Genomic DNA, 27,854 nt, shown 5'->3' with positions numbered 1-27,854 from the left:
ATATAGTTTAATATTTCACTATTTTTCTCTAAGTGTGTGTTTATTTATTAGAATTTGGAATTTTTTTTTCAGATGGAGAAGGTCGCCACAGTAGAGAAGGCAGCGGAATCAGCACGCGCGGATCATCTCACTCTCGGCAAAACTCTGCTGACAAATCCAATATCCATCACTCACGGCAGAATAGCCGAGAACTCCTAGCAAGCACCCCAGCACTAAGTCCTAGTCAGCTCTCTACAAAACTCGACCGTCACATTGAATCCAAGCTACCATCCACCAACGAACGAAGTGGCCCCAACAAAAATATAGAAATTTATGCCACTTTACCTAAAAGCAAAAAAGGACTGCTTTCACGTAGTAGCAGTAACGGCAGCACGAATAAATCCGGCCACATAATGGAAGACGAAGAATATGTATACGACCGGCCAGGAAGAAGTCTCTACTCAAGTAGGTCAAAGAGTGGGAAAAAAGAAATGGAGAAACGAGCGCGAAGCGAGGAGAGAAATAGCAAAAAGCAACAAGAGTTTGTATCAAATTCATTGCCAAAAGAAAAAGACTCAAAAGCAAAGAAGGCAGAGAAGAAGGCTGAGGCGAAAGCGAAACAAGAAGAGACTAAAGAAGCAGGGAAAAAGCAGCATAAGATCAGGCGCAAACTTTTGATGGGTGGACTGATCAAGCGAAAAAATAGGAGCATGCCAGATTTGCGCGATGATGAAATCGCGGCAAAAGAACCAAGTGCCATATCGACTGGATCCCTTAAAATCATGGCTAAGGATGATTCTGTCGTTGGAAAACACTCCAAGCTGGATAAAGACTCCAGCAGTGGTCTAAGTGACTACCTATCTGAGGGACATCTAGAGTACTCAGCAAATCCGAATTTAGAGAGAAGTAAGTTAATGAGAAAAAGTTTCCACAGTAGTAAACTTATTCATTTTGCAAAAGTACCACCGCCCCCTCCCTTGAGGACCACCTCGCAACTCAGTAAAACAGATCAACCGCAGTACCCGTTACCAAATAATCAAAACCACCTGAAAGAACATAAGAACTGGAATAATGAACCTTTATCGTTACCTTTCATGACACATTACGGGGAGAAACCTAAAACTGACTCCATCACGTATGCAAATGGTGGAATCTTGCTGCACAACTACCCCCAAACAAATACGTTAGTGACGAAGGCGCTTGTTCATCAAGAGCAGCACACATCCCCAGTTAAAACTCCTGACATTGACGTAGTTGATGGTATGATTGTAAATAAGGTAGAGGATGTCGCCACTGCATTTCCATTACCTCCATATCCGAGTCCGCTAGTATCTGCAACTCACTCTAGACAAGCAAGTGAGGAATTCCCTCCACCCCCTCCATCGGTTGTACCATTGGCTGAGGACAATGGTGGGTTCGACGAGCCAGAAAGTAGCTTGTTATTGGAGCTGCGCCAAAAGAGACAGCAGATTTTAACTGAGTCTGTGGAGAGGGATGTAACAGAGGCGGTTGCTATTACAAAATCGCTGGGAGGCGGTGATACGTGGCTGAAGGAGTTGCAGGCCAAACAGGCTGCGTTAAGGGGTAAGACTTTGCTGAAGAACAGTCCTGTGATAACAAATTTGAATGATGCTACATCAAGGCTACCCACACAGACGGATGTCAGTGCAATCAAAGCAGCATCGCCAGTTCAGCAACCAGCAGTCGATGAACAGTGTTCTTTAGTCAAAGATTTGAAATCAAAATTTGAACAAATTAAAATACCAAGGACAGATTCAGAGCCCATTAGAAGTGTCTCCAGCCCTTGCGAATCACCAGCAACATTGGGACAAAATCCTGGACCAAGTCCTAATTTCGAGCAAATTGAAAAGGCTCCCTACCCAACGAAAAGTATCATAGATCTGGACCCAAAGCGGAGATCTGGTAAAAAGAAAAACGTCACGTTTTGTGAACAAGTTGTTCTTGTCGCAACGGCTGATGATGACGAAGTTGACAGTTTTATCCCTAATCCAATCCTTGAGCGTGTTTTGCGCTCTGTTCTCCACAAAGACTCTCCTGCTATTGATGTCAGCAGAGATGTCAAATCTGTTGTGCCATTGAAAAGGACAGATTCCTGTAACAAATACGAGCAAAGTTTGTCCCTCCGCAATTCAAGCTCTACAAACATCGATGATCAGCCCTCAACACAATCGAACGATGAAACACCAAGTCAGCCTTTAACAAAAGCTGTCAGTGATCAAATTGCAAATGCACAGAGTCAAAATCCATCTCCTGTTGCATCGCAAATTGTGAGTCATTCTTCTGTGTACCAGCATGCAACTAAGGTACAACATTCACCTCTGTTCAATCGCCCCATGACTGCCAATGCGTACCAACAAGTGCCTGTAAGTAATTCTCAGAGAGTAAGCCAACCTTTGCCATCGCCCTCATATCAGTCAAATCAACCAGCTGCCAGTGCTCATACGTATCAGGCGAACGAGACGCCATCGCCACAATACACGCATTCACAAGTGTCACAGCAGCATAGAGCCAGTACTCAACCTACGACACATCAACACTCTAGTCAGTACTCACATCAACTAAATTCCCATTCTCATCCGATCCAATATTCATCACATCAACAAGCTCAGTCACAAGTTTCGAACCAACAGTCCCCTCAAACTCAAACCAGTCACCACCAACATCATCCGCAATCACCCTCTACAAGCCAGTACTCCCCATCGCATCCATCTCATCCTCATTCTTCATCACAATCGCCTTACCAACATGTCCCTGCTCCGGCACAACAAAATTCATCTCCCCACTTACCCCCGACTGGGCCTCCCCTCACATCACCCTATCAACCCATTCCCTCATCACCCCACCACTCTCAATCTCACCCACCGACCTCACCGTACCAGCAAGTGCCATCGCAGCATTCTCCATCCCCTCACCTATCGCAAAGTCCCTCACATCTATCGCAATCCCCCTACCAACAGGTACCTAACTTACAAACAAACAATCCATACCAGAAGCATGGTCCAAACAATGCTCAGCATTCATCTTCATACCATGGCTCTCATCACTCAAGTCCTCAGACTTCCATGCCCAATCAACAATTATCGAACTCTAATCATTATGATCAGCATGTGAATAGCCACTCTCCATACCAGCAAGTGCCCTATGCTAACGGCAGCTCAAGTGAAACGCACTCACATCCTTCAAGTATGTCTCATTCGACATCTTATCAATCTCTGCCCTCTCAAAGCTCGAGTAACCACTCAAATCAATCCTCAATTTCTAGCTCAGTCTATCAGCACGTTCCTCATCCTCAGCAATCGAGTCCATCGTATCATTCAACAAACGGTAACCAACAATTCCATAGTAATGAGCGCCCTAATAGCTCGCCATACCAACACATACCGCAGTCATCCCCAGCATCGCAACAGTATCAGAAGAGCACCCTAGGTATGAGCCCCAGTGCTTATCAAAGTGTTCCCTCCCACTCACCCTCACAAAGTAGTGATCAAGGACAGTCAAATCATTTACCGAATCACAGTCCTCACGCTTCTATGAACGGCCATCAACATTCCAATCCTGGCCGTCCGTATGATCCAAGGACAAACAACTTCTCACAATCCTCCGGTAATCTGGCGCACCCTGATATCCGAGGTCAGGGTGACAGATTTTCGACACACCACGGCCAAGCAGCAATTCACTCAAGTTACCAACAGAACTCGCTGAAAATGCAAAGCAGGCATCAGCCCATCGCACGCACCACAATAGCTCCCCCGAGTCAACAAATGTTGTCACGGAATCAGCGAGTCCAAGGCATTTACCAGCAAGATCCCCCAGAGTATCAGCACCCTCCATCCCCTAGAATCAGTATTCCAAATGGTAACCATATCCCTAATGGAAATCATATTCCGAATGGTCATGTACCCAATAGTAACCATCTTCCTAATGGAAACCATCTACCTAATGGGGCACATATCCCTAATGGCCATATTCCCAATGGGGGCCACATGGGTAAAGATGGTGATACACAGAGTGAGGTTTACCAGCGAATTCCACTCAATGCACAGGCGCAAATGAAACAGAGGCAACTGATTGATCATCACAATAGCGTAAACCAACAGTTGTCGTATGGTCCAGGAAAATATCCTGTACCACAACATGTTCCCAACACGACTAAGGTCATTGAAAATGGGACAGTAAAAGGCAGTCCTCAAGGTCTTGCACATTTGCGGACAATTCAGTGTAATTTGTGCCGCAAGAAAGATATTATCCCACCAGCTGTTTACTGTGCAGACTGTGACTTTTATATGTCCCGTTTCAAACCTAAAGCGTAATATCTGTGATGAAATCAGTTGACTGTGTTCTTTTTAGGCTTAAGTTCATTCGCGGCTGTGTTATTGATGTAGGTATTTTAGTAAGCTGTTTTCTGTGATATTTTGGGTACTTAGTTTTGTTGAATTTGTTTGTACGTTTTATCGTTTTTAAACATTTTTTAGATCTCAAGATTGATTCTTGCTCTTTATGTTTTTACAATTGTTTTAGGTACAGGTGGTCTCGTATCTTAATTTTTCTCTCTTTGTTCTCAATGACTGCCGGTAGTTATTATTTCGAACCATGGAGTTTATCATGTATTGCTTTTGGCAATTTAAGTTACGACTCCATTCTAAAGGGAAGGTGTCATAATAATTCTTTGAAATGAGTGTTTTTTCTTTTATTTATTTTCTTTTCACCTTTTTGAAGTGTAATTGTTTATAAGATACTCTAACTTTTCCAATGTTCAGTTTATTCTCTTTTTTTCTTTTAAAATTCAGATTTTAATTTTAAGAGAGATGGCTGTGTTTAAGTTAGTTATGTTTAAGTTCTTGCTCTTTCAATGAATCTAAAAATACTCTTTACTATTGTAATATTGATCTATTTTCTTTGTGTAAATTTATACCGATTTGTTCAATTTGTTTAGTTTTAGACACCAATGTGACTTAGAAGATAATTTAGGAATCGCTGGATTCCAAAAATACTTATAATTTGTTTTCTGATCTTAGTGTTTTACATAATAATTTTGGAAGCATGTCCCATTTTTTGTATAGAAACAAAATTTTAAGATGTAATTTTGAATTGAAGGTTTTTTTATAAGTTTTTAATTGACAAGCAATGAAAAAAAGTTCAAAATATGCTAAAATACTTTTAAAACTGCTTCGTTGTGGGCATATGCAGGTCTTCATCTATTATCTTTATGAAAATTTGTACCTAGCTATATACGTACTGAAGATGTACTAAAGTTCAAATTTTTTTAAAACATTTTGTCCAGATTTTTACTTTGTGTGAGACGATCTCAGTTGAGTATTATGAGAAGATTTATTCCAATGGAATTGTTATGAATGTGTTGTTGATCATATTTTTAATAACTTTTATTTTTGTAAAAAAGAATGTTTTGTAAATCAACTTTCCAAATAAATACTGTACAAATTAGTTTTAAGGAATAGAAATAATAATATATTTGAATCAAATGAATAAATGAATTATTTTTTTGATGAAAACTATGAAATTTTTTTATTTCCACAACTTTCATATCAAAAGTAAAATATATAATTTTTGGATTACTGTGTTCTTAAACTTCTACTCTCTCTTCTTTTTTCGTAAGAAAAGAAACTGAAATTTTGAACACAACTCCGAAGTTTTTACACCATATTTTCAGTAAGAAAGGGAACAAAGAAGAAGAAAAGCCTAAAATTTCACAAATTATATCAATTTGGTCTCAAGCATGTACATGAAATTGTGAGAGGAAGCTTTGCATTTGTTCGAAGAGACCTTATTTTCCAACACCAATAACTCTCAAACAAATGGCAGCATCCAACAGGGAACTTAATTATTTTTCTCAAATGAAAACAGCATTTTTGCCATTAATTTTGCCGTGCAGTTAGATGCCTTTATAATTGAGCCAAAAAAATAAGAACTTTTTTGAGAAGGAAGGTATAGTTAGATATGCTTTGATGGAGTCAGGCATAAGAGCTCTTTAGTTCAAGAATGAAGACAAATTATTTCGAACACAGAAAAAACCAATAACGAGTATGAGGTATCAATTTCCAGCTTTTGATGGTAAATACTTTCTAATACCCTTACGAACCTTGAGTTACAAATTTAAGTCATGATTTCATAAGTATTTAGAATGAATCTCTCTAAGGCTGGCAGCAGCATCAGCAAACTTTATTCGTGCTTTGACCAAATACAGTGATTATGATTGTCTTTTAACCCTAGAGATCTCTTTAAGGGTCAATTTCTAAAAGTTTCAAGCATTCTCTGTGTCAAATGAAGCAGAATTTATCCATCTGAGGTGTAGGTAGTTAAAGTAGCTATCTTATTTCATTTTTCTTTCAACTTAAGGGCTTTTTTGCCTTACTGCATAACATATGATTCTAATTTGTTGTATTATCATGGACGTGTGAAGTTTTAATGTTAATTATTTATTGCACACTTTAAATTCTGCACGTACTCTAAACTAGTCCCTTTTATAATCTGATGAGGAATATCTTATGAAAAGCAATTACGAGTTTTTTGCAAAATTATACCTTCAAATGCTTGTGAAGTTTTTAAGTAATTATTTTCATTAAAGAAAACTGTACCTAATTAGTTCCTTTGTGACTTACAATTTTTCTTCAACTTTCAAAACATACTATCGAACATGGGAGAATGCTCTTCGGTTTTCAATTTTTGCATGCAAAAATAAGCTCGAAAGTGAAGTTTAGAACAGATCGAGACACCTGTTCCATTATTGATATTTTAAGTAAGTTGTGGCACTGTTCAATCACAATGAAAAAAAACTTTGAAATGTGCAATCTCAGTCTCCAACTCAATTATACTGTAAGGGTACCTGAATGGAGACTCAAAATTACACTTTCGCAACGTCTGAAGGAGACTTGCGCTCCGACTGAGCAGGAGCGTCAATTCAAAAATTCGCGGGCGATGAGCCACCATTAATCACAGATTGAGCAGCGAAAAACAGCATTCAACATAAACAAACATTTTTTAGGTTATCTCATTTTCTTCCACTTCAGCGATCTAGCGGCTTTTTTATCAGTACTCATTGTCAGTATATCACTGAAGTATGTGTAGGAAATAATAATTAAACCTAGAATAATGTGAACCAACTTTTTAGAATTGGTATACATTTTTACAAATTTAACGCAAGTGATTACTAGTCGTATTTTTAACAGTGACATCCTCGACGGACACCACTTGACACTTCAGAATGCAGAGGTGTGCTCAGCTTTCTGGTAAGTTTATTGTTTTGTCCTCCGATCAAATTCTTTTCTTAAAGCTTTAGATTGCCTTGGAAGTTTTGTCTCAATTCAACCATATAGAAGGGGAGGAAGACATGAACTTAATAAATCAAAGAGAACTCTGTTCCGCAGCACACCGGGCAGCTATCTCATATGAAATGGGGAATGGTTTTCATCTCTCTCCAGTTTTGAATCGAAGAGATGAATCTACATTTTCTCTGGAATTTGAGACAATTTACACAAACTAAAGCTTGACAGTGACAGAATGGACTTGTACCCAAGGCATCGAATCAAGTAGACCGTGCAGCCAGCTCGGTTTTGTATGGGCGGAGCATGACAAGTTTCTCGGAACTTCATGATGGACAGGCAGAGAAGGGAAGAGAGCGTGTGTCCCAAGCACTCGAATAGACTGCTGAGGAGCTATGGAGAATCCAGTTGCATGCTCGGTTTTTTGCCAATATCTCTAGACGAAATCCTATCTAATCTCTAGACGAAATTCCTAAGAACTAAAGTTGTTAAGTATATAATTTTGTAACTGAATTGCAAAGTTTCATTTTTCCGGACTAATTGCGAAAAGTGCTGAGAAAAGTGCCTCACAAGCTGACAAAAATTCACTGGGCCCGCTACTGCGCATGCGCAGAGGGCATCTAATATTACTGATGCGAGGTGTGGCTCCCTACACTCATTATTTAGTGCGCCATGCAATTTTTTAAAAGTTGTCACTGCCTCCGAAACACAGGATGCACGGTCTACTTGATTCAATGTCTTTGGCTTGTATTATTTGTGGGCTATATGCATTAAATGAAATCATCTATTTACATATTTATGCGGTATGATTTTGGAACCAAATCAATGATTGTCACTCTCATCATATTCTTTCACACAAATACTGGACTTAATTTAGACCAGCTCATTCACTGTACCTACCATGAGAAACTTCATGAGTACCTACTCACAACAAACTTCATCATGAGTGTCATTAGAGGAAAAACGTACCTAAGTAAGCACTTTGAACTAAGAACCACTGCTGTTAAAACTGCATCTCTACCTAAGAAATTGCATGATCTTTTCAAAAGTTTGTTAAGCACCTTTTTTCCTTCGTTTCAGATTCGAGCAGTGATGATGATGACAATTTCGAAGAGGTACCTTCGGAAAACAGCAATTATTTCAGTCCAAGCTTTCATCAATCGGGAGGTTATGACTTACCATCCCCTGTTAAAAGGCGCAAACCATCCCAGTCAACAAGTTCTAATCCCATCAATGATGATGAAAGTGACAACCTTTCCTCTATTTCGGCGAATTGTGAGTCAGATTATGGTTCAGTGTCTGGCAAACGGAACCATCGGAGCATGTCACTTATGAGTGAAGACTCTGAAAAAAACTTCCACGATTCAACTCATGATGAGTCCATTTATGGAAACTCGTCCTTACCAAAGTTCTATGCTACACCATCCGAGAGGGGACGGACGATCAGTCAAGATTTTTCAGAAAAAGATGGTGAGAATTACTACCTGTATCTATTTAAATTTAACATTTTAGTTTTTTGAGCTTTTCTCTATCAGCCAGTTCTTTGAATTTTCGCTTTTACCAATTAAACTTACAGATGCCATAGGGTTAGACTACAAACTGTTTTTGAAGATCGTGCTCAGGGTCACATCTAGAGTCTTCTAAACAATAAAATCTGCAAAAAATACCCACTCACTTTTTGGGTCTGTCCTGGGCTCCCATCCCGAAAACCCTATATTTTCCCAAATGCGTGTACTTTCAACCTTCTTTCAAAGAGAGGATAAATAAATAGCAAGGAAAAGGTGCTTGTTAGTAAAGGAGACTATCACAAAAATACTCTATAAGCCCTGAAATCCTTTAAAGCTAACTGAATTTTTTCTGGAGGATATCAGTAGATACCCTGGGGCTTAGAATGCCCTCTTATCTTGCGGATTACTTCTTGTTTCTTGAGGTTTTTAAAAATTTTAGGCACTTTTTGTGTTGATTTGAACGAAACTTCTCAGCAGCAAGTAGAGGTGTCGTCAGATAAGTTTACCATTGTTTACTTTCGGTTTGCAAGCATTTTCACGTCACTACTATCCACATGAAAACATCCGACTATTGTAGAAGCAAGAACACAAGCTTAGATAAGTTTTTTAATACTTTCAAACCTTTTAACACTTTAATATTCAGCCTAACAGAAATCACAACCACACAAGTCGCGAGTGATAAGTAATAAGTAGTTTTTTGTTGATACGATTATGAGACAGATGTTTTCAAAGTGTATAGTAGCAAACGCTGCTTTGTGCAGAGGCCTAAATTTGCTGTCTGCGCTTTCAAACTGTAAGTAAACAATGGTCAACTTATCTTACGACACCTCCAGGTGTGGGTATCTCCTAAAGTGTCCTCCTGCAAAAATGTAAAAATGGCTGAAACCAAAGTTAGGTAATTTTCAAACTCAATGATTCAATCATCAACCAGAAACTTCGAGACGGTCATTGTGAAAATTTAGGTCCCAAAAAACTGCTACTCTTATACTGTTCTAATGTTTCTCCCAGAGTCGAATGATGAAGGGTCCACCCGCACTGCACAAGGATATTTCTCTGGAGCCTCGGAAAGGGTGCGAACAAAAAGCCAGGAGCTATCGGAGTTTGAGTCCAACGAAGAGGACTATATGTCCTCAACGTCTGCCTCGGATGTGGATGTGAAACCATCAAAGCGCAGGTCGGAAGATTTCCCCAGTTATAATCCTCGAACAAGTTTTTACGGATCCAATCAGGAAGGAGTATCAGCGTCCAAAAGCTACGAATCGAATGATGAGGAAGCCGACAAGCTTTCAGCAACATTGGCGAATATATCGAAGAAACAATCCAGCTCACCAACGAAAGGAATCAAGATGACAGAGAACTTGTATATACCCAAAACTAGATTTTCAAAAAGCTCTAGTTGCGATACGGTTCAGAGTTCCTCCAACTCAGACTTCTCCTCTTTTGAAGGCAAAAGGAAATCGACTGATTCTGAAGAGGAAGTGAATTCTGGTCCACCGCCCAAAAAGTCCAAGAGTGTGGCGATCAAAACCAGTGGTGCTGTTAGCAAAATGATGGTGAGTTATCATTTACATGTACATATATACCATTCCATTCTGATTAAAATTGACTGTATCCTCTCTTTATAATGAATCGTAAGTGTACTTTCAAGTTCGCAAATATTTCTGTTTACACCTACTTATCGCTGTCTGCATAATATTCCAGTTTATCAAAGCAATGAGGAGATGAACAAGTTAGGTGAGGGTCATAATAGGGCAGTGCCAAGGAATTTTTGCAGGGTTGTTGTACAGTTTTGCTTACGTAAAATTTTGTGAAAAAACCAAAGACTTCATCAAAAATTCCATTGTATCATTTCAAAGGCGAAAGAAAGGTAATCAAAATCCAACCAATCAAAAGTTGACAGTTGAGTTGATGTAGTTAAGCGATGCCTGCAGTTGAGTACAGCTAATCAGTGAAAGCTGTTTCCCTTTTAGCCATATCATCAGAGCTCTCCCAAAATATTTTTTCCAAACAGGTCCAATTCTTGAAAGTTTTGCAACAGATTCTCTTTGCCATTTAGGTTTAGGACTAATTCCTACAAGCTTAGTTCATATTAACAAAATTTCCAACACTCTTACAATGTTAGCCACTAGTCAGATATTGCTTGTATATTTACACGGTTTTTCACGATTCCCAGTCAAAGAGACTCAAGTTGGTGTATTTTTTTTTTTTTTTTAAATCAAAATACCATGTAAAATAACTAATTTGAAGCATCTTAATGAATATCATATCATTCTTTCCACAGGAAAAAATGGGGTATTCTTCTGGAAAAGGTCTCGGAAAACATGCCCAAGGAGTAGTGGAACCTGTCGCATTATCTAGTCAAAGAGGTCGGAGAGGTTTGGGTCATATTGTGGAGGGTTTCGAAGAGGAAGATGTTGAATGGGATTTTGACCAAGAAAAAGTAGAAGTAGTCGAAAATGTTGACTGGTTAGAGTACTATGGTAAAGATATTCTGCAATTGAAACCACCAGAAGACTTAACTAAACGGCTGCTGGAGAAAGGTATGTTTCATTTATCTCTTACTCGTACATTCCTCTGAAATCCATTATACTTTTGTAGGTTTTTATGAGGAATGGTGCAATGAGCTCTAATCAGGGTAAGAAATTAAGCATCACACTACATGTTTTCCTAACAAAATTTAATGCCAAACATGTTATACTTATCAAAAATTTCCCAAATTAACTTGTGTGAGAAGCAAACGTTCGTAGTTTACATTATAAACAGAAAATTCAAATTTTCTGCTCACTAGAAAACTATAAATAGCAAACTAATTATATCAAAATCGTTTTAGTGCTTGATTTGGCTGAAGTAGACTTGGGTCTTTCTTAGAGCGGGAAGTGCAAATCACATAGCCAAAAACTATTATTTTCCAATTAATGAGTTGAATTTGGAAAATTTTAATGCGTTCATTGTACTTCTTGTGAAATTTTGATAATAAAAAATAAATCTGGATTCTTAATTTCGTCCTTATCCAGTGGTTTATTCCATCTCTAAATTATATAACATCAAACTCTCCGTTTTTTAACACTCCCTTACCCTTCCTATGTCAGTCCTTCATGCTGAAAGTGATTCCCCTAAAATTATGTAACTCTGACACAGATCAGCTTCCCTTATCAAATAGACCACTAGACAAGGTACGAAGTTAAGCATTCCAATACATGTTTCCCAACTAAAATTTCATGGAGAGCCCGATTTATGCAACAAAAATTACTGAAATTAACTCCTAACCAAGATATCTAATGTTTCTTGACGCGTGAATTCAAACCTTCCGCTCATAAAAACACAATGGTCTGTGTGAGGCGAATCGAACTCGAAACTTTCACGAATTTTGATTTTTAATTGAGCAAAGCAAAAGTATTACTGTCAGTTGAGCAAAAATTGAGTGACTTTCATCTACTGACACGTTTTATCTAGCATTGAGCCATTAAAACTGTTAGAGATGAAGGATGAAAAACTTTGAAAACTGAAAATGAGTCACTCTAAATTGTTATGAGAAAATTTGCTCCTGCATAACATAGCATATCGCATAGTAGTTGATGTATTGTTTCTGAAAGAAGCCAAAAAGGTTTTTTTTACATATATATATCCCTTATAATGTACGTGTCCTCTTTTATTTTGCAGGGCTGAAAGAGGAACTCGAGCGAGAAAAAAGGAAAACTTTGCTTGGTGGCGTGCAGAAACCTTGCCCCAAGAAAATGAGCTTGGATGATGAAACAAATTTCTGTGATCCAAAGCTTGTGAAAAAAGTAATCAAACACAAGGTGAATTGAAACATATTTTTGAAATCCATTAATTTGTACAACTGTATAACTATGCCTCATCCTCTCACTTGTAGGCTTTTCTTCTCATTGAAAAATATTGATTGCTACTAGTAGTAATTGTATTGTGCTATCGTAGCAATTTTATAAAAGTCAATGTAGTAGTGTATCTTCAGGATAAAAAATGCAATGAGGCCGCCATATTATCGCAATGTTTAGTGGAATTTACATAACGCATATCCTTCCAATTTAAGGCACTGAAATGGCGCTGAGGGCAACAATGGTCTAATTGCGAGAATTTCTCTCTAGTCGAAGTGAAAAATTAAAAGCTTTTAAAAAAAAGCCTCAAATCTAATACCTTTTTTAAAACAATGACAAAATAAAGCTTGGGGCAACAAGTTTTGATATGTTTGTTCTTCTGACTCGAAAGCATAGACATTTTAAGGTCACATTTGATTAACTTAACAAATTAGGACGTTGCTAGTCAGAACCCAAAAAATTGTTGTTAGGTTTCATGAAAGTTAGTAACTTTAAGCCAAGGGGCTGCAACTGCATCTTCATTAATAACTAGAGGTCCTAGATCAACCGTTCAGTAAACCTGATGTCTGGAATTCAATTTGCTATTTTTGGCTCTCTATACCTTAGGATGCTCATCAAGCACTTTAAAATTGAAAATAAGTGGATTTTTGCCCTAATTTTCAAAATGAAAAATGTTTAGAAAAATTTGAAAACTTCTAAGATCAAAATTTTTCAATTTCATCCTTGGTTAGTTCAATGAATAAATATTTGAAGGTATGTATATCAAATGTTCTGGTTTTTTATAACCAGACTTTTTCAACAAACTTCTGGAAAGAAGTTTTTGTGTTCTTCATTTACGTTGAAAAATTTTTATGATCCATCTCCTAGGGATGTTTGGCAGCCGTTTTTTCTAATCTTCTTTTTCTATTTTTCTCGCAGACTGCATTTGACAAATTACACGCAGATGAAATGCGAAAAGCCCGAGACCGGTCGAATCCTTTTGAGTTGATTCGGGGTGGCATGTTCTTGAACCGAGCAGCCATGAAGATGGCCAACATGGACAAGCGGTTTGATTTCATGTTCACAAAGCCAGTTGATCAAAATGGGGTATGTTTTCTCTTTTAGCACATCCATGTCTCCTTCCTCATGTCACGGCTATTTTATGAATGAAGAATCAACAAAATATAGATAAACTATTATGCATTTTATCAATGGACTACTAGACGAGGTGCAAATTTAAGCAATATCATATATGTTTTCTCGCTAAAATTGCATGTAAAACACCATTCATGTAACATAAATTATTGAAATTAACTATCTGGTATCTCCAAACAAAGATATTAATGTTTTTCGATTCATAAATTCAAACTTCCCTCTCGTGGAAAAGACCATAATCTACTTGAATTAAATCACAAATTGAATGCGACCATACAGGTCTCTGCGGTATAAAAAATGACAACCGAAATCTCAGCGCTTCAGCTCAGCTGTTGAGGTTGTTTACATTTTGAACAACACAGGGAAGGAAAAAAACATTGCTTGATTAAGAATCCTCCCAAAACCGCTGTAGTGCGCAATTTGATTCATGCAGAGTCTGTTAGATGCTGGTTAGAAGTCAATTTCAGCAATTTCCATTGCCTGAAGCAAGTTCCACATGAAATTATAAAGAGGAACCATAATTCAAAATGCCAAAATCCATACATTGTCGAATGATCCATTTTCAAATTAAGCCCAGAGAAACTCAACATTTTCAGGAATTTTCCGAAAAAAAAAGCTCTTTATTTTTCCTGTATTTTTTCGCTCAATTTTTCTCAATCATGCAAGTTTTCAAAACCATGAAAATATTAATGCCAGCACACAGGAACTTTTGAAATGAAAATTGAGACCTTTCAGTCAATGTCAAAAATAGCAACAGTAATTCACTCTATTTTTCATGCATATCCACTATCATCGATTAAGAGGAGGGTTTTGTTATTTTCAACGTGGAAAAGGTGAAAAAGTCAGGAAATTTTTTCTGCAGTGTACTTTCAGAATGATGATTGGGAACTCTGATTGAAAAAAGTAAGCACAGAAAAAATTAAATAATTCTGTTATAGAGCATTTATAAAGAGCAAAATCTGTGAATCAAAATCTTGAAGTTGTGGCTTTTGACAGCATCGCCAAATTTTCTTGTATCCTACTACATTTTAATCACAGGCCCATTGATTCTATACAAACTTGTGGTTCATATAGCTTCATAAGTATTTGTTGCTCTTTCGTCGTGGTAATCATAGGTTTTGAACTTTATCTGAATGTTCTTTCCGGCAGGAGCCAATGGTAGGCAAGGACGAGCTTTTGTATTTTGCTGATGTTTGTGCTGGTCCAGGAGGTTTCACAGAGTATGTGCTTTGGAGGAAGAAATGGAGAGCAAAAGGTTTTGGCCTGACTCTAAAAGCATCAAATGATTTCAAACTGGATGATTTCTATGCGGGGCCTGCTGAATCATTTGAACCTCACTATGGTAATCTATCACCTTTTTTTTTTCTCCCACATGAAACAGCTCAATACAAATGTTTCACGAATATCAGGCTGTTAGGTTATTAATGTGTATGATCCTGCTTTCACCATTGAAAAACATTAAAATGACATAACACTGCGATACATTTTAACAGTAATTAATGACAAAACAGTAAAATATGTTCAAATAAAATTAATATTAATGTGGTGTCTGAAATGCCTCTATGTAATTTTTTTAAAGGAGAACAAATTGACATCATTCCTTGGAGTTTTTGCAGAATTTTCTTTGCAGAGAAAAGAAAAATCACGGCAGTTTTAAAGAATTGCCATTGAGTAGTTTTCCATTTAAAAAATAGAGTATGACAGGAAGTCTGCGACGTCGCAAGCCGAGCTATGTGATTGCCGACTTACACTGTCAATTTCTTTTTACCGCTTATAGTTTCATACATTGCATCCTCTTATCTTGTTTTATGAGTAAAATATTTTGTGCAGGTGCCGCGGATGATGGAAATATCTACACCCCTGCTAATATTGAGAGTTTTCGTGACTTAATTTTTGAACAAACCGACAATAAAGGTGTCCACTTTATGATGGCTGATGGAGTAAGTTGCGCCCAACCTTTCTGTTTTAATTTTATTCCAGTATTCTTCTCCAGCCTCCAGCTTTCTCCAAAATAACTTTGTGCAAAAAGTATTTACTTAGAAGGCCTTTTCCCTCAATAGCAAATTATCGAGTCTCTTTTTTTAAACTAAGTTCAATTAACTCCTTTTTTCTAGACTCTTAAGTCATCCATCAGAAAGTTTGACCTGGAACTTCTTGATCATAAAACATGCAATTTAAGCTCTTTGCCTCTGAAAAATAAATAGAGGCAAAGTAAATAAATTAAAGAAACATTGCGTATTTTCTTTGAAAAATTTGCCAGTATGTAATTCCGTAGGAAAATACACCAGTATTTCCCTAGGAAAGTACTTTTTGAAAAAAAAGAAGAAAAGAATACTCACAAAAGAAAAAAAATTATTCAAAAGATCCTGAAACTTGACTCTTGCAGTCTTGCACTGAACCTTTCTCTTAGTGAAAAACACATTTTATTTCTACATCAGAGTAGAGGTGTCGTCAGCTAAGTTGACGGTTGTTTACTTTCGGTTTGCAAGCGCCAATGACGAATTGTCCTCTGAACAAAGCGGCGTTTGCTACTATCCACGTTGAAAACATCAGTCTCATGATCGTATCGTAAAAAAACTACTCATCAGTTATGATTTGCGACTTTTTTGTGGTTGTGATTTCTGTGTGGCTATAAATTGAAGTGTTACAAGGTTTGAAAGTATTATAAAACTTATCTAAGCCTGTGTTCTTCCTTCTGAGAGAGCCAGATGTTTTCATGTGGATAGTAGTGACGCAAAAACGCCTGCAAACCGAAAGTAAACAACCGTCAACTTAGCTGACGACACCTCTAGTAAAATACTATTGCATGTGAGTCTTGTGGCTCTAAAAATAGTTACTCTCATGGAATTTTTCATAATTTATTGTCATAATTTTGGTCTTAAACTCTTGTTCTTTCTTTAAGTAAACTTAATGTCTCTGTAGCTAATATAAATTATTCATGCATTTTTTGTTTTTAGGGTTTTTCTGTTGCAGGAGAAGAAAATCTGCAAGAAATTTTATCAAAACAGCTGTATCTTTGTCAGTGTCTAGTAGCCTTGTTTGTTGTCAGAACTAATGGTCATTTTGTTACCAAGCTCTTCGACCTATTTACTCCATTCAGTGTTGGAATAATTTATCTAATGTACAGATGTTTTGAAAAAATATGTATATTTAAGCCTAATACAAGTAGACCTGCCAACTCAGAGAGGTAAGTTAGAATGGAATAAGTTTTATGCTTTCATTAAGAAAAAAAACATTCAACTGTTCAGGGAATAAAAATGTGGTCAAAGGATTTTCCTGAAATGTTATAATTTTGGTAATATGTAAGAACGGTAAAACTGCAAAAATGTGAATTTTGATTTATGCTGTTATAGACTTCCAGTCATAATTTATTTTTCAAATAGAAAATTACTTAATGTAATTTCTTTAAAACTGTCCTAATTTTTCTCCTCAGTGTGAAAAATATTTGTTGAAAATTTCAAGCAATAGTTTTGACTTTATTCATTCCATCAAATTAAATGGGAGCGGATATTTTGGAACACTGCGAACAAGATTCACATTTTGCAGTTTCATCATTGATATCCACCGAGTTCAACAGAGAAGAATGACTCCAAATGAGACTGAAACTGAGAAGAAGAGTTTTGAAATTTTTAGTTTTCTGAGACTCAATGTAAAAAACACATTTTAAGTCCTATTTTCACAGAACAAATATATTTTTTTTCTCGGCTTTGTATTTTCGATGGGAGAAAATATGTGACACGTAGCCAAGGGTCAAAAAGAAGCGGCTTAAAGGGTCATGGCAAGAGCTTTGCCCTTACAAAAGTCGCTTTCTTTATTTTTTTAAAGTATTCTCACTTAGAGCTGAAAAATCACAGAATTTTTCTAGAAATGAAGTTTAGAAGTTGCTCATTCAACAAAAAAGAAAAAGGAATAAAAAACATGTTAAGAAGTTAGAAATCCAAAAAACCAAGGTTGTTGGTTTTCTAGGTTCATCATTGATGTTCAATCAATTATATATTATAGTGCTCCCCTCAGGAACTTGTGAAAATCCCCTTGTCCTTTTCTTGAAAAAGATAAGTTTGAAGCTGAAATTAGGCAACAAACGAATGACGCAACACATAAATCTATTTGAATCCAGCTGCGCAAAAAAAGAAAGCTTCATATTAAGTTTATCTTGAGAAAAAGAGAGTTGAAGTTTTGATTCTCCACCAGACTAAGGTGACAAATTCAGTTTTCATCCCAATGTATAGCGCCAAATTTTGGGTTCGTGTTTGTCATCTTTTGATACAAAAAATTTTTATTGTAGATTGGTCCACATTAGATCCTAACTGAATTCTTCGGAATGAGTCTGCTAGTCTCTCAAGTATGATTATTTTCTGCATTAAGGTCATTTGACGGAAGTAAAGAGGACTCTCTGCAGTGAAATGCCTATAATTCTAACCCCTCCAACACTAGGTCTTTAAGCACTATTTTTTAGTTTTTTTGAATGCCATTCTTAGAATTTTTGGTAAAGCGCTCGGCCTGGGCAAAGGAATCAGGACTATTGACAGAACGCTACCAGTTTTGCACTTATTGAAGCACATCAGGCAAACGTAGGGCTACACTCCTGATTTGAAACATGTTTACCTCATGATTCTGTACTACGCGAAACTCCGATACAAATGAACAAAAAAACAATTTATTGCCCTGAAGTGAATTGACTCTCGACTTACTGGGTCTTTAATTTGATTTATTCTGGTATCTGGTCTTATAGGTATCTGGTTTGCAAGTGGAAAAGAAGCGAATCTGTGATAGAAGATATTAGAAAATATATGGAAAATGTCAATAAACTATTATGTAATGTCTATGGTAAGAATGAAAAAGCAAAAGAAGAAGCCAAAGAATCCAAGGAAAAAGTTGTTGAGCTTGACGTCTATGAAATTGTACTTATGGATATAATGAAATCAGATGAAAATTTCTTCAACTACATGATCAAGTCAAATAATGAGTAAGTATCAACTCTCATCTTTGTTTCTTTTTATTTTATTTAGAATCCTGTGTACAGCAGTTATTTTTAATTCAGTGGAAAGTTATCTAGTAACGAGTGACTCATCTCAGTCTAATTAGATCTTTGCTATGGAAACTCAAGATGTAAGCTAAGGCTGAATACTGGTTGTAACCACTAATACCATTTGTACTTATGTTTATTGTAGTAGGTAAATAAGTAATACAATTTTTGCCAAAACAAAAAGAAAAAAAAAAAAACCACCTAAGTCATTTTAGTGAAAGAAGTAAACTACCTACCTCAAAAACTATCTACTGGTTTGACAAAATCTTCTGCTTTCTTAAAAATTGTACCATTTTATTTTTCACTTTGAATTTCAGATTGGCAAGTAGGCAGATAGTCAACCTTAAAAAAGTTGTGGCTTTTGTCAAGAACCCCAATCTTTTAGAGGCCAGGCAGAAAGATTTGAAAGAACAGTGCTTGAAGTATTGGGAAGTACCGGATGATTTGAGACACGCACCTAAATGTCCTATGCCATCAAACAGGCTTTTTTCCCTCGCTTTTGGTTTGTTTTTCTTTTTTCTTTCTGTGTTATTGTTATTTTTACGTTCAGTTGTGTTGTCATGTACAAGATTATTTTCGATTAAGACTTGGGCAATTATTCTGAGGTGGCATCTGCACGAAACTCATGAAGTCCAAAATCAAGGAAGTTGCCTTTTGTGAAACCCTCTCAAGGTCCGTTCAAAATATAAATCATCATAATCTGGCATGAGAAGGGTCTGAAAAGGCCCAGAGTAGGAGAGCAAGGGATCAAGTCTATCCAGCGGAGATTCTTGAAAGGTGGCAACACTGTTTGTCCTCTATTTAAATGTATGTAAAACAATCGATTCTTGGTGAGGCAACTTGCCTCACCTAAAATTGATATATTTAACGAATTAACATGGAGAAAAAACAGTGTTGCCAACTTGCAACATCGCCACTGAGTGTATCCAGTTCCAAGGCTAAACACCTATAGTTTGAAAACTTGAGAAATAAAAACGAGGGACGAAAGAAAATTAGTGAAACTTAATTTTTTCTTGAGTTTTTCGTCTTCTTTTTTCCAATAATTTTGGTGAAAGATTTGCTCTTATTGTATCTTTTTTCAAGTGGACCTGTAGGTATTTAGGAGAGAAGAGGAGTTCAACAAATTAGCGAACGTACTCACCATAGTGAAAATTACATATACACATAAAAAGCAGACTGCGATATGCGAGACAGAGCTCATGAGACGCGCTCAGCTGTTTTTTTGCGATAGTGGCTCAACGAATGCAGATATTCGCAAACAAATTTCGGCATTGTTCATCGCACACTTTTCTTTGTTGATTTAGCCAAACTTGTTCATGAAGTTGCTGTCCCCTTTAATATAAAATTTCAAAACAGGTAAACGTAATTACAGGATAAATGATGTTGGTAATAGATGGCATCAATGAAATGGTACAGCTTTTTCATGGAGAAAACATTTCATGCTATGATGAATTTTTTTTTTTCAAACAATGGAAGAATATTTAATTACTAAATACAAACTGGATTTTTCGTCTATCCCAAATTTTTATCCATTAATTCTTGCAATTCTTTCAGGCAAAGATTCGAAAATGCCGGCACCCACAGAATTGTCTAAAGATGGGGATCTTGGAAGTGATATTTTAAAGAAAGAATTTTTGAGCATTTATGACTGGCAATGTGTAACTCTTCAAGATCATGAGAAGACCACACTGTTTTACGGTAAAAACTGTTTTATCATTCTCATTCATCATGATTTTTCAGTCCTTAAATTTTTCCCTTTTTTACTCAAAATACAAAGAATTTCTGTCTTACATTCTCCGTGTTTCACGTATTTAAAGTATTTTTCTGATCATTGAGAGACATCAAAAAAGCTTAGTTTAATTCTATGTTTTCACAAAAAATTGTAAAGGCAGGAAAAAATTGTAATTTTCCATCTTGTTGGTACAGGTGAACATTTCGTTAGAGGAGTCGTCCCTTCCTACTTCTGTGCAGTAGGATACTGCTCAATATTCAACATCGCCGATGCCAATCCACCGAAACTGGCCAAAGTTCAAGTGCTGGGACAAAATCAAACCATTGTTAACAATCTGGCGTGTTTACATTCACGTTTTCCTCGTGTTGATGAAGATCCGTCTTGATAGCGCCGTTTATGTTTAACATTTCAAAACATTCTAGTACGCAAGGGTTGAATGAAACGACTCCTCTAACGAAATGTTCACCTGTGCCGTGGTATTGTTTTTGAAGCGGGAAGCTCTAAAAAACACAACTTCATTATGCAAATTGTGAAGTTAGAAGTGCATTCCAGACTTTGCCAATGCGCTCATCGTGATTTTTGACCCATTTTCTATAAGGATCAACTCTAATTCTTGCTCTAGCAAAATTTTGCAACAGGCCCTTTTGTATGTGATGGGTCAACTCAAAGGAATGGGTCAGCATGGTGATTTCATGTGCTCAGTTCAAGTTTTATATTCTTTACAGGTCAAGGTAGAAAACGAGTTCACAAATGGGGTAGCTCCAGTTGGAGTGAGTTGCCATCGGAACATTCATTACTCGAACTAAGTCCGGGAACTCTAGTCTATGGCGAATTAGTCTATGAATTCATCGGTGAAGGCAAGGGCCTTCGCAAGAGTGCTGCCTTCCACATTATTGACGCATACCAGCTGGGTAAGGAAGTCGTTGGTAATTTGAAGTATGATGAGAGGTAAGTTGCATCAACATCAATGAAAATTTTTAAAACTGGTGGCAAGAACTTGAAAAAAAAATCAGAAAAACCTAAATAAGTCATAGAATTACTTTGCTCCTTTTTAATTTTTGATAATACTCAGATTTATTGTTTTTTTTAAACTTTTCTCATAGACTATCTACTAATTTGGAATTTTAATTAAGCCCCAAAGAGTAAATCAATCAGATAGGGTAAATATATAACACTGAAAAGTTTGAAATGGTATTCCAACCAACTGAGTGGACCATTCGCTTAAACCAAAGACAATTATTTTAATGTAGATCCTGAAGTTTTGAAATGCACGAATTGTATGGAAAAAAGGAAATTAAGAAGAGTGTACTGTTGAGCACTTTTTGTGGTTAAGTGTCTACTCTATGCTCTTTTAAGCAAAGTTACCAATATTTCAGTTTCTAGTTACTCAGCAGTAAGGTGCTTTACCCTGTGGACAATCTCTAATGTTGCTAAGTCATGTAAAATTCAAGGAATTTTTATCTTTTCTTCCAAGAAAACTTGATAAAACCAGGGAGTTTTGTTCCTGGAGTTTTGTCCACATCTTGAAATAGTATATCGACGGTAAAACTACCAAACCACGTATCTCGTTTGCGGCGTTTAAAAATCTACGCTCACATTTTATTTTTTTGAAGTAGACCAAATCAATATCATTTCTTGAAATTTTCACGGAATTTTCTCCGCACAAAGAGGAAAAATCACAGAAATTTTCAAGACTGGATGTTAAGTAGTTTTTCATTTAAAAAATAAAGTATGAAAGGAAGTCTGCGATGTCGCAAACCGAGATACGTGGTTTGGTAGTTTCACCGTCGATATGCAAAAATTATAAGCGACATTTTTCAAAATCATTAAAGGCAGTATCCTCTATTATTTCTGCCATCTGTTTTTAGGTATGAAATTTGTCAGCTGTTCTGCAAAGCCATGACCAGAAGAGGCTGTCCTGTCAGAATGAAAAAACTTCACAAATTGTTTGAGGTACCTTCGCTTCTGAATGAAGGGTAAGATTTATATTTTTTTTATGATAAATTAGTATACATGAATAATTTTATGATTCTATCAAGCTACAAATGTAGAAGAAAAAAATATACCTCTATTGTCGTATTTTTTTCTGTCAGAAATCAATTCATTAATCTGGATGCACTATCTACCATCATCAGTATTCATCAGGCTTGTTCAAAAAAGCCTAAATTTTGGAAAGTCACACTTTCTAGGTAGTCTCCCATGTCTAAGGGTTCCAGTAGACTACCCCTAAAATTTCATCTGTCTACCCATTACACATCTTCTGAACACTTTTATCCTTACCCACTGGCTCCATCTTTTTTTAGTAAAGAAAATTTTGGTTTAAACGCAGTAAAAGCAGGTTTTGCACAAGAAATGGATTTTTGCATGTTGAATGTGGACGGAAGTGTGACCTTTTTAATATTTTTTTTTTTTTAAAAAAACATCCAAGAGACTCTTGTGAATGAAAACTTAGTATATTAATGGAAAATAATCATATTTTCACAATATTTTTACCACTCCAAGAAATCTTTAGTATTCAAGTTGGAACATATCTCTTGCTTTGTGCTAGAATAGGATGTAAAGTTAATGTTTTCGTCCAAGCCTACTTATTGTTAGTCTGAATTTTATATTCGAGCCTTTTATACCAGTACTCTATATTTGAGTAATCATGACAGAAATTTTGACAGTAGAGACATTTTCTCAATAATTTTTGCATGATCCATTTCATACTGAGTGAAACTAGTGGAGAGCCATTGTGAAAATCTAGTCACGAACCTATGCCCTCAGTGCTGTCACTCAATCAATAATGCACATATTATCTTTGTATCTCTCTCTGTCTCTTTCATGCTAACTGAGATTCTGTTTTGATTTCAGGCTAGTTCGGAAACAACTAAAAAATGTCTCCATCCATCGATTGTGTTTCCCAATTCCTCCATTCCATCATGAAGTCACAAGTTTGCTCTTTTTAAGCTCTACTGCAAGTAAGTATTCTCATCCGTGTCACTCAAACTATACATCTGTATTTTTAAATGTAATTTGTCATTACTTGCTCTCTTTTCTTTTCGGTCAATGAAAAAAAGTGCTAAGTACAAAGACATTGAATCTTGAGACCGTGTGTGGTGCACTAGCGCTACGAGAACAGAGCGTGACAGGATTAGCAGCACTCCATGATGAGTGGGTGGGGAGAGGGAGAGAGCAGTGTGTCCCACGAACTCAAAGAGACTGCAGAAAAGCAATACAGAATTCATTCTCGCGCTTGGTTTGTTGTACATAAGTTTTTTTGAGTCCAATTTCCGACAAAATTCCTGAAGACCAAAGTTGTAGAGCATGTAATTTATAACCATATTGCAAGGTTTCACTTTTCCGAACTAAATACCAACCAAGAAAAGTGCTTTACAATAAAAAAATTCACTGGGGCTGCTACCGCGCATGCGCAGTGGGACAACTAAGCTTATCAATTCAAGGCTGACGCTCTGCATTACACTCATAAATCAGTGCGCCATGCGAATAACTCGGCAGTGAATAATGTTGTGATCTGGAAATAAATAAATAAACATATGTGAAAGAATGTGCGGCAGTTGTAAGACATCACGACATATGTTGATGCGTTATTTTCTCATTGGAATTATGTATTAAGATCGGATTTCTGGCGACTTTGAAAGTCATTCGTCCAACTAAAATTTAAATGAAAATGAAAAATAGAAAAATAGAGAGGTCTTCTCATTTTTTAGTACTTCCAACAGCCCCGTCAAACTTTGTTTTCTTGTTCTTTTTGCAACCTCACTAAATCCTCGTTTTTTACAGATGGTTGGTGTAAACATTGGTCCAAAAGTCAAAGCAAATTTTATTACTATCATGGCAAGTCTAAAGCATCCAAGTATGAGGATCATGTCAACATGGAAGTTTTTAATACTTTTGGGTAGGTCTGACTATTTTTCTCTATCCAACGTGCCAAATCGATCTCTAACATTGGATCAATATTATCTAAGTATCCTACAACCTGCCATACAGTATGAATTTAATTTGCCTGTACATTCGTGGATTCATTGGTTCCTGAAAAGAGTTCTGAAGCCGTTTTCAGCATCAAAAAAGTATTGGCCAGGTCTCTCCGGAAAGTATCAGTTCCATCCACAGTGATATCCAGTGTTCCACTTGATAAAGACTGCACAATTTATTGCCTGTCTCTAATTGCAGAAGCATTACTGTTGCCAGTTTGTAGGTCTTTGTCACAAAAGTTTATTTACGGAGAACCAAGAATTTCAGTGCCGGCTCTTCAAGATTTTTCAATGTATGTTCGTTATGATCTTGTGCGTAAGGTGAGCTTTTCAAATCAAATTCTCCTTACGCGAATCTGGGGAGAATCTTGTCTGAAAAGAGCATTTTTTAGCAATTTTTCAGGCTTTATCAAGTGAAAAATGTAAGTGGTTGAAGAGCAAGTTCCTTTTTCCTTGTCTAGTGCCACTCAGGGAGACGAGATGGCACATCAACTCATTAAAAAAGAAATGCTTCAAATCTGCAATAGTACCACTTTACTGTGTGATGACACTTGTAAATTTGCCAATTTTGCGTTTTCGAGACCAGATTTTTTCGAGATTGGCACGTTGAAAGTTTGATTTCAAAAGCTCATATTACTTGGGAGATTGTAAGAAACAGCATATCAATGACTTAAGTGCGGCACCACATATCCTCATGGCGTTTTTTCAAAATCTCTGTTCCCAATTTATTTTTCAAAGAGGAACAAATCAACTTTATAGCCCGAAATTTATGCTGAGTATTCTACTTATGGAGAAGAAAAATCAAGGAAGTTTTCAAGAAATTTCGTTGACTTAATTTCCAAGGAAAAATTGATGCATGACCGGAAGTCTACAATGCTGCAAATGGAAATATGTGGTCTTGCACCTACGCCATCGATATGAAAAAATCTGAAAATTAAGCTGGCTCTGAATGTCTTGGTATTGTTTGTGTAGTCCTTTCAGCCATGCTGTTCTTAAACGTTGTACAATGCCGCAAATGGAAATATGTGGTCTTGCACTTAAGCCATCGATATGAAAAAATCTGAAAATTAAGCTGGCATTGGATTTTTTGGTATTGTTTGTGTAGTCCTTCCAACCATACTGTTTTTAAACGTTGTTAATGGGACTTGAAATGTTGATAATGATAAACTTTGAAAATGGATTCACCAATCATTTCAACTGTCACCTGTGTCAGCTCAGGTTATCGATAACCCTATTCCTAGTTTAATTCACAGTGAGTGAAAACAAATTTTGGTATTCTATCTCTTTAATGACAAATATGTAGTAATCTTTGCATCGCAGCATCATTTTTATACTGCCCTCTCCAAAAAATCGAGGAGTCCTGAGAAAGTGCTAGGAATAGGAAAAAAATTTCCCGGGAACATTTTCCATTTTCTTTTCCAACATGATTGGTTATTAGTTTGTGTTTGCATTTTTTTTTACAAAGTCTCCGAAAGAAGTGAACATCAGCCATAAAATCCTGGAAACCTTCACAGAAAGCTCCCTCTCAGATCTTTACCCTCCCCCCACTGTTATTAATTTTGCATGCTGACTAAAGTGGTTTCTTTGTGCGCAGATTAACAATGGAACGGCTGAAAATCTGGTCCTGGAAGAACTATGTACCTGACTGTCATCCTCCTCGCAGTGTCACTGACAAACTGATCAACTTTCTCCGAGCAAACACCGTCCACAAACGCACCTAAATTCACTTATTCTATTCCCCTGTGTTGTATTATTTTGAAACTAGCTAAGTCTGTGATGGAGTTTTAAAAGCCACCGTACTACTTGTGATTCAAGTGCGTAGGCTATGTAACATAAGTAGTATTGAATTTTTTAGTAAAACTCAGGACGCTGATGATTGATTGGTACTCAGTATTTTATTATATTGTTGCTTAGTACTTTCCTTTATTCCTTCCGTGAGTCTGCTATTTTAGTGGCTTAAAAACTTTTGTGATTTCACTAAAATGGATAAGCAATTAAGATTTTCTTCCTGGAGTCCTGAAGTCCATCTGAACTCATTTCCTATCGGTTAATCAAAAATTGATAAGAATCTTTTCTGTTGCGTGTCGGTTGGGTGTACTGCCGAATCATTGAAAACTATTTTTGCGTTTCTTTAGTAGAATGCCAATAAATATATTGGCAGTTGTTTACTATAGGCTGTTATCAATGGCCAAGGTGTGAAACCACGTATCTTCATTGCAATGTCTCAAAATATCCACTCCTATTTTATTTTTTTGAAGCGAAACAAGCCATATTTGTAACTTAGAATTTATATTGAATATTCTGCTAACAGAGAAGAAAAATTAAGAAAATTTTCAAGGAATTACGTCCAGTGGCTTTCCTAAGAAATAATGAAGTATGACAGGAAGTTTGCAATATCCCAATTGAGATACGTAGTTTTGCATTTTGGCTATTGATATGCTGCAAACTGCTCCACTTATCTATGCATAGCAATGATGTTAGCCCTCAATCTAGCAATGTGTAATTAATATTGAACAGTGGGGGCACAGCAGCTTGGAAACAGAAAGTAAATACGTAACTGCCAATGTGTATGACAGTACTTCAACTGTAATTGTGCTCCAACAAAAATTCCGTCTTGGCAGATTTTTCAGTTCAATTTTTATGAAGAAGCTCCCATTCTTTTTTTACTTCTCCATACATTAATGGCATAATAATTGTCTACATAACTTAGTTAAGATAATGACAATTCACTTTTACGTACAAATGTCTGACAAAGAAATTTCAAATTTGTTTGACAAAACACATCTTGTAGACTGTTTTTTTTTTTTTTTTTTTTTTTTTTTTTTTTTTTTTTTTTGTATTCCATGAACTGTGAAATTTCTTTAATACATACCTATTTTTACTTGTTGACTATAGTTGTGATTTTTTTTTTTTTGCATCCCAAGGTAAAATTTCATTGTAAAATGAGGCAAAACAAAATGTAAATTGTCTAAAACCGAATGAGAATATGTTGCCCCTCCTTCTCCAAATCATTTCTTCCATGGTCTTTGTTCCGAACAATAAGAGTCAAGTCAGTTTAAATCTTTGATTAACATTCATCCTAAATTCGGTACAAAAGAATCTGGGAAAATGAAACATTTATACCCTTCCTCTTTCCCCCTGTGATCCTCCTAATACATTTTTCTTTCCAATATAAGATTGTTACATTTTTTATCAAATAATTAAATCCTGATCTGGACTGAAATTCTCTGAAACTAACTGGAACCAAATTTACCTAATTAAAGTGGAAACTATAAATAATAAATGAAAAATCAGGACAGAGCTTAAATGTAAAAACTTTTTCTAGTCTGAATTGACAGTTAGAAAATGTTTAAAGTTGTGCTAACAG

General features: G+C 36.4%; 3 protein-coding genes across 7 annotated transcripts in view; all 3 read left to right on the top strand.

Annotated features, from left to right (window-relative positions):
• The window catches only part of ec (ubiquitin specific peptidase echinus), a 393,787-nt gene extending 388,277 nt beyond the window's left edge, over nt 1–5,510 (top strand). For all 5 annotated transcript variants that reach the window (XM_072304091.1, XM_019054636.2, XM_019054637.2 and 2 more), the window contains one exon: nt 73–5,510. In XM_072304091.1, coding sequence (XP_072160192.1) covers nt 73–4,310 — 4,238 coding nt within the window. In that variant the 3' untranslated portion in view covers nt 4,311–5,510. The remainder of the gene's footprint in view (nt 1–72) is intronic.
• Nucleotides 1–27,854, top strand: part of LOC109039235 (WD repeat-containing protein 55 homolog) — a 180,370-nt gene that overhangs the window by 143,426 nt on the left and 9,090 nt on the right. The window lies entirely within an intron of this gene.
• On the top strand, nt 7,018–26,388 carry Cmtr1 (Cap methyltransferase 1). The gene is made up of 17 exons (XM_019054639.2): nt 7,018–7,244; nt 8,358–8,747; nt 9,794–10,338; nt 11,067–11,325; nt 12,446–12,585; nt 13,540–13,707; nt 14,905–15,097; nt 15,586–15,695; nt 16,713–16,942; nt 18,488–18,721; nt 19,099–19,283; nt 20,336–20,479; nt 21,239–21,461; nt 22,382–22,489; nt 23,367–23,473; nt 24,297–24,411; nt 26,082–26,388. Exons 1-17 carry the CDS (start codon nt 7,220–7,222, stop codon nt 26,206–26,208), a joined length of 3,303 nt encoding a protein of 1,100 aa, XP_018910184.2. The 5' UTR covers nt 7,018–7,219; the 3' UTR covers nt 26,209–26,388.

Source organism: Bemisia tabaci, chromosome 9, assembly GCF_918797505.1.
Source record: "Bemisia tabaci chromosome 9, PGI_BMITA_v3".
NCBI classification, from domain to species: domain Eukaryota; kingdom Metazoa; phylum Arthropoda; class Insecta; order Hemiptera; family Aleyrodidae; genus Bemisia; species Bemisia tabaci.
This window is presented reverse-complemented; position numbering and strand designations above follow the sequence as displayed.

Bases quoted from the DNA above. Each gene is read 5' to 3' on its own strand.
- Cmtr1 (XM_019054639.2), top strand. From the start codon at position 7,220: ATGCAGAGGTGTGCTCAGCTTTCTG. The intron at 16,943-18,487 runs GTAAGTTAGAAT...CTGGTCTTATAG, and splicing joins AGACCTGCCAACTCAGAGAG to GTATCTGGTTTGCAAGTGGA. The intron at 21,462-22,381 runs GTAAGTTGCATC...ATCTGTTTTTAG, and splicing joins AATTTGAAGTATGATGAGAG to GTATGAAATTTGTCAGCTGT.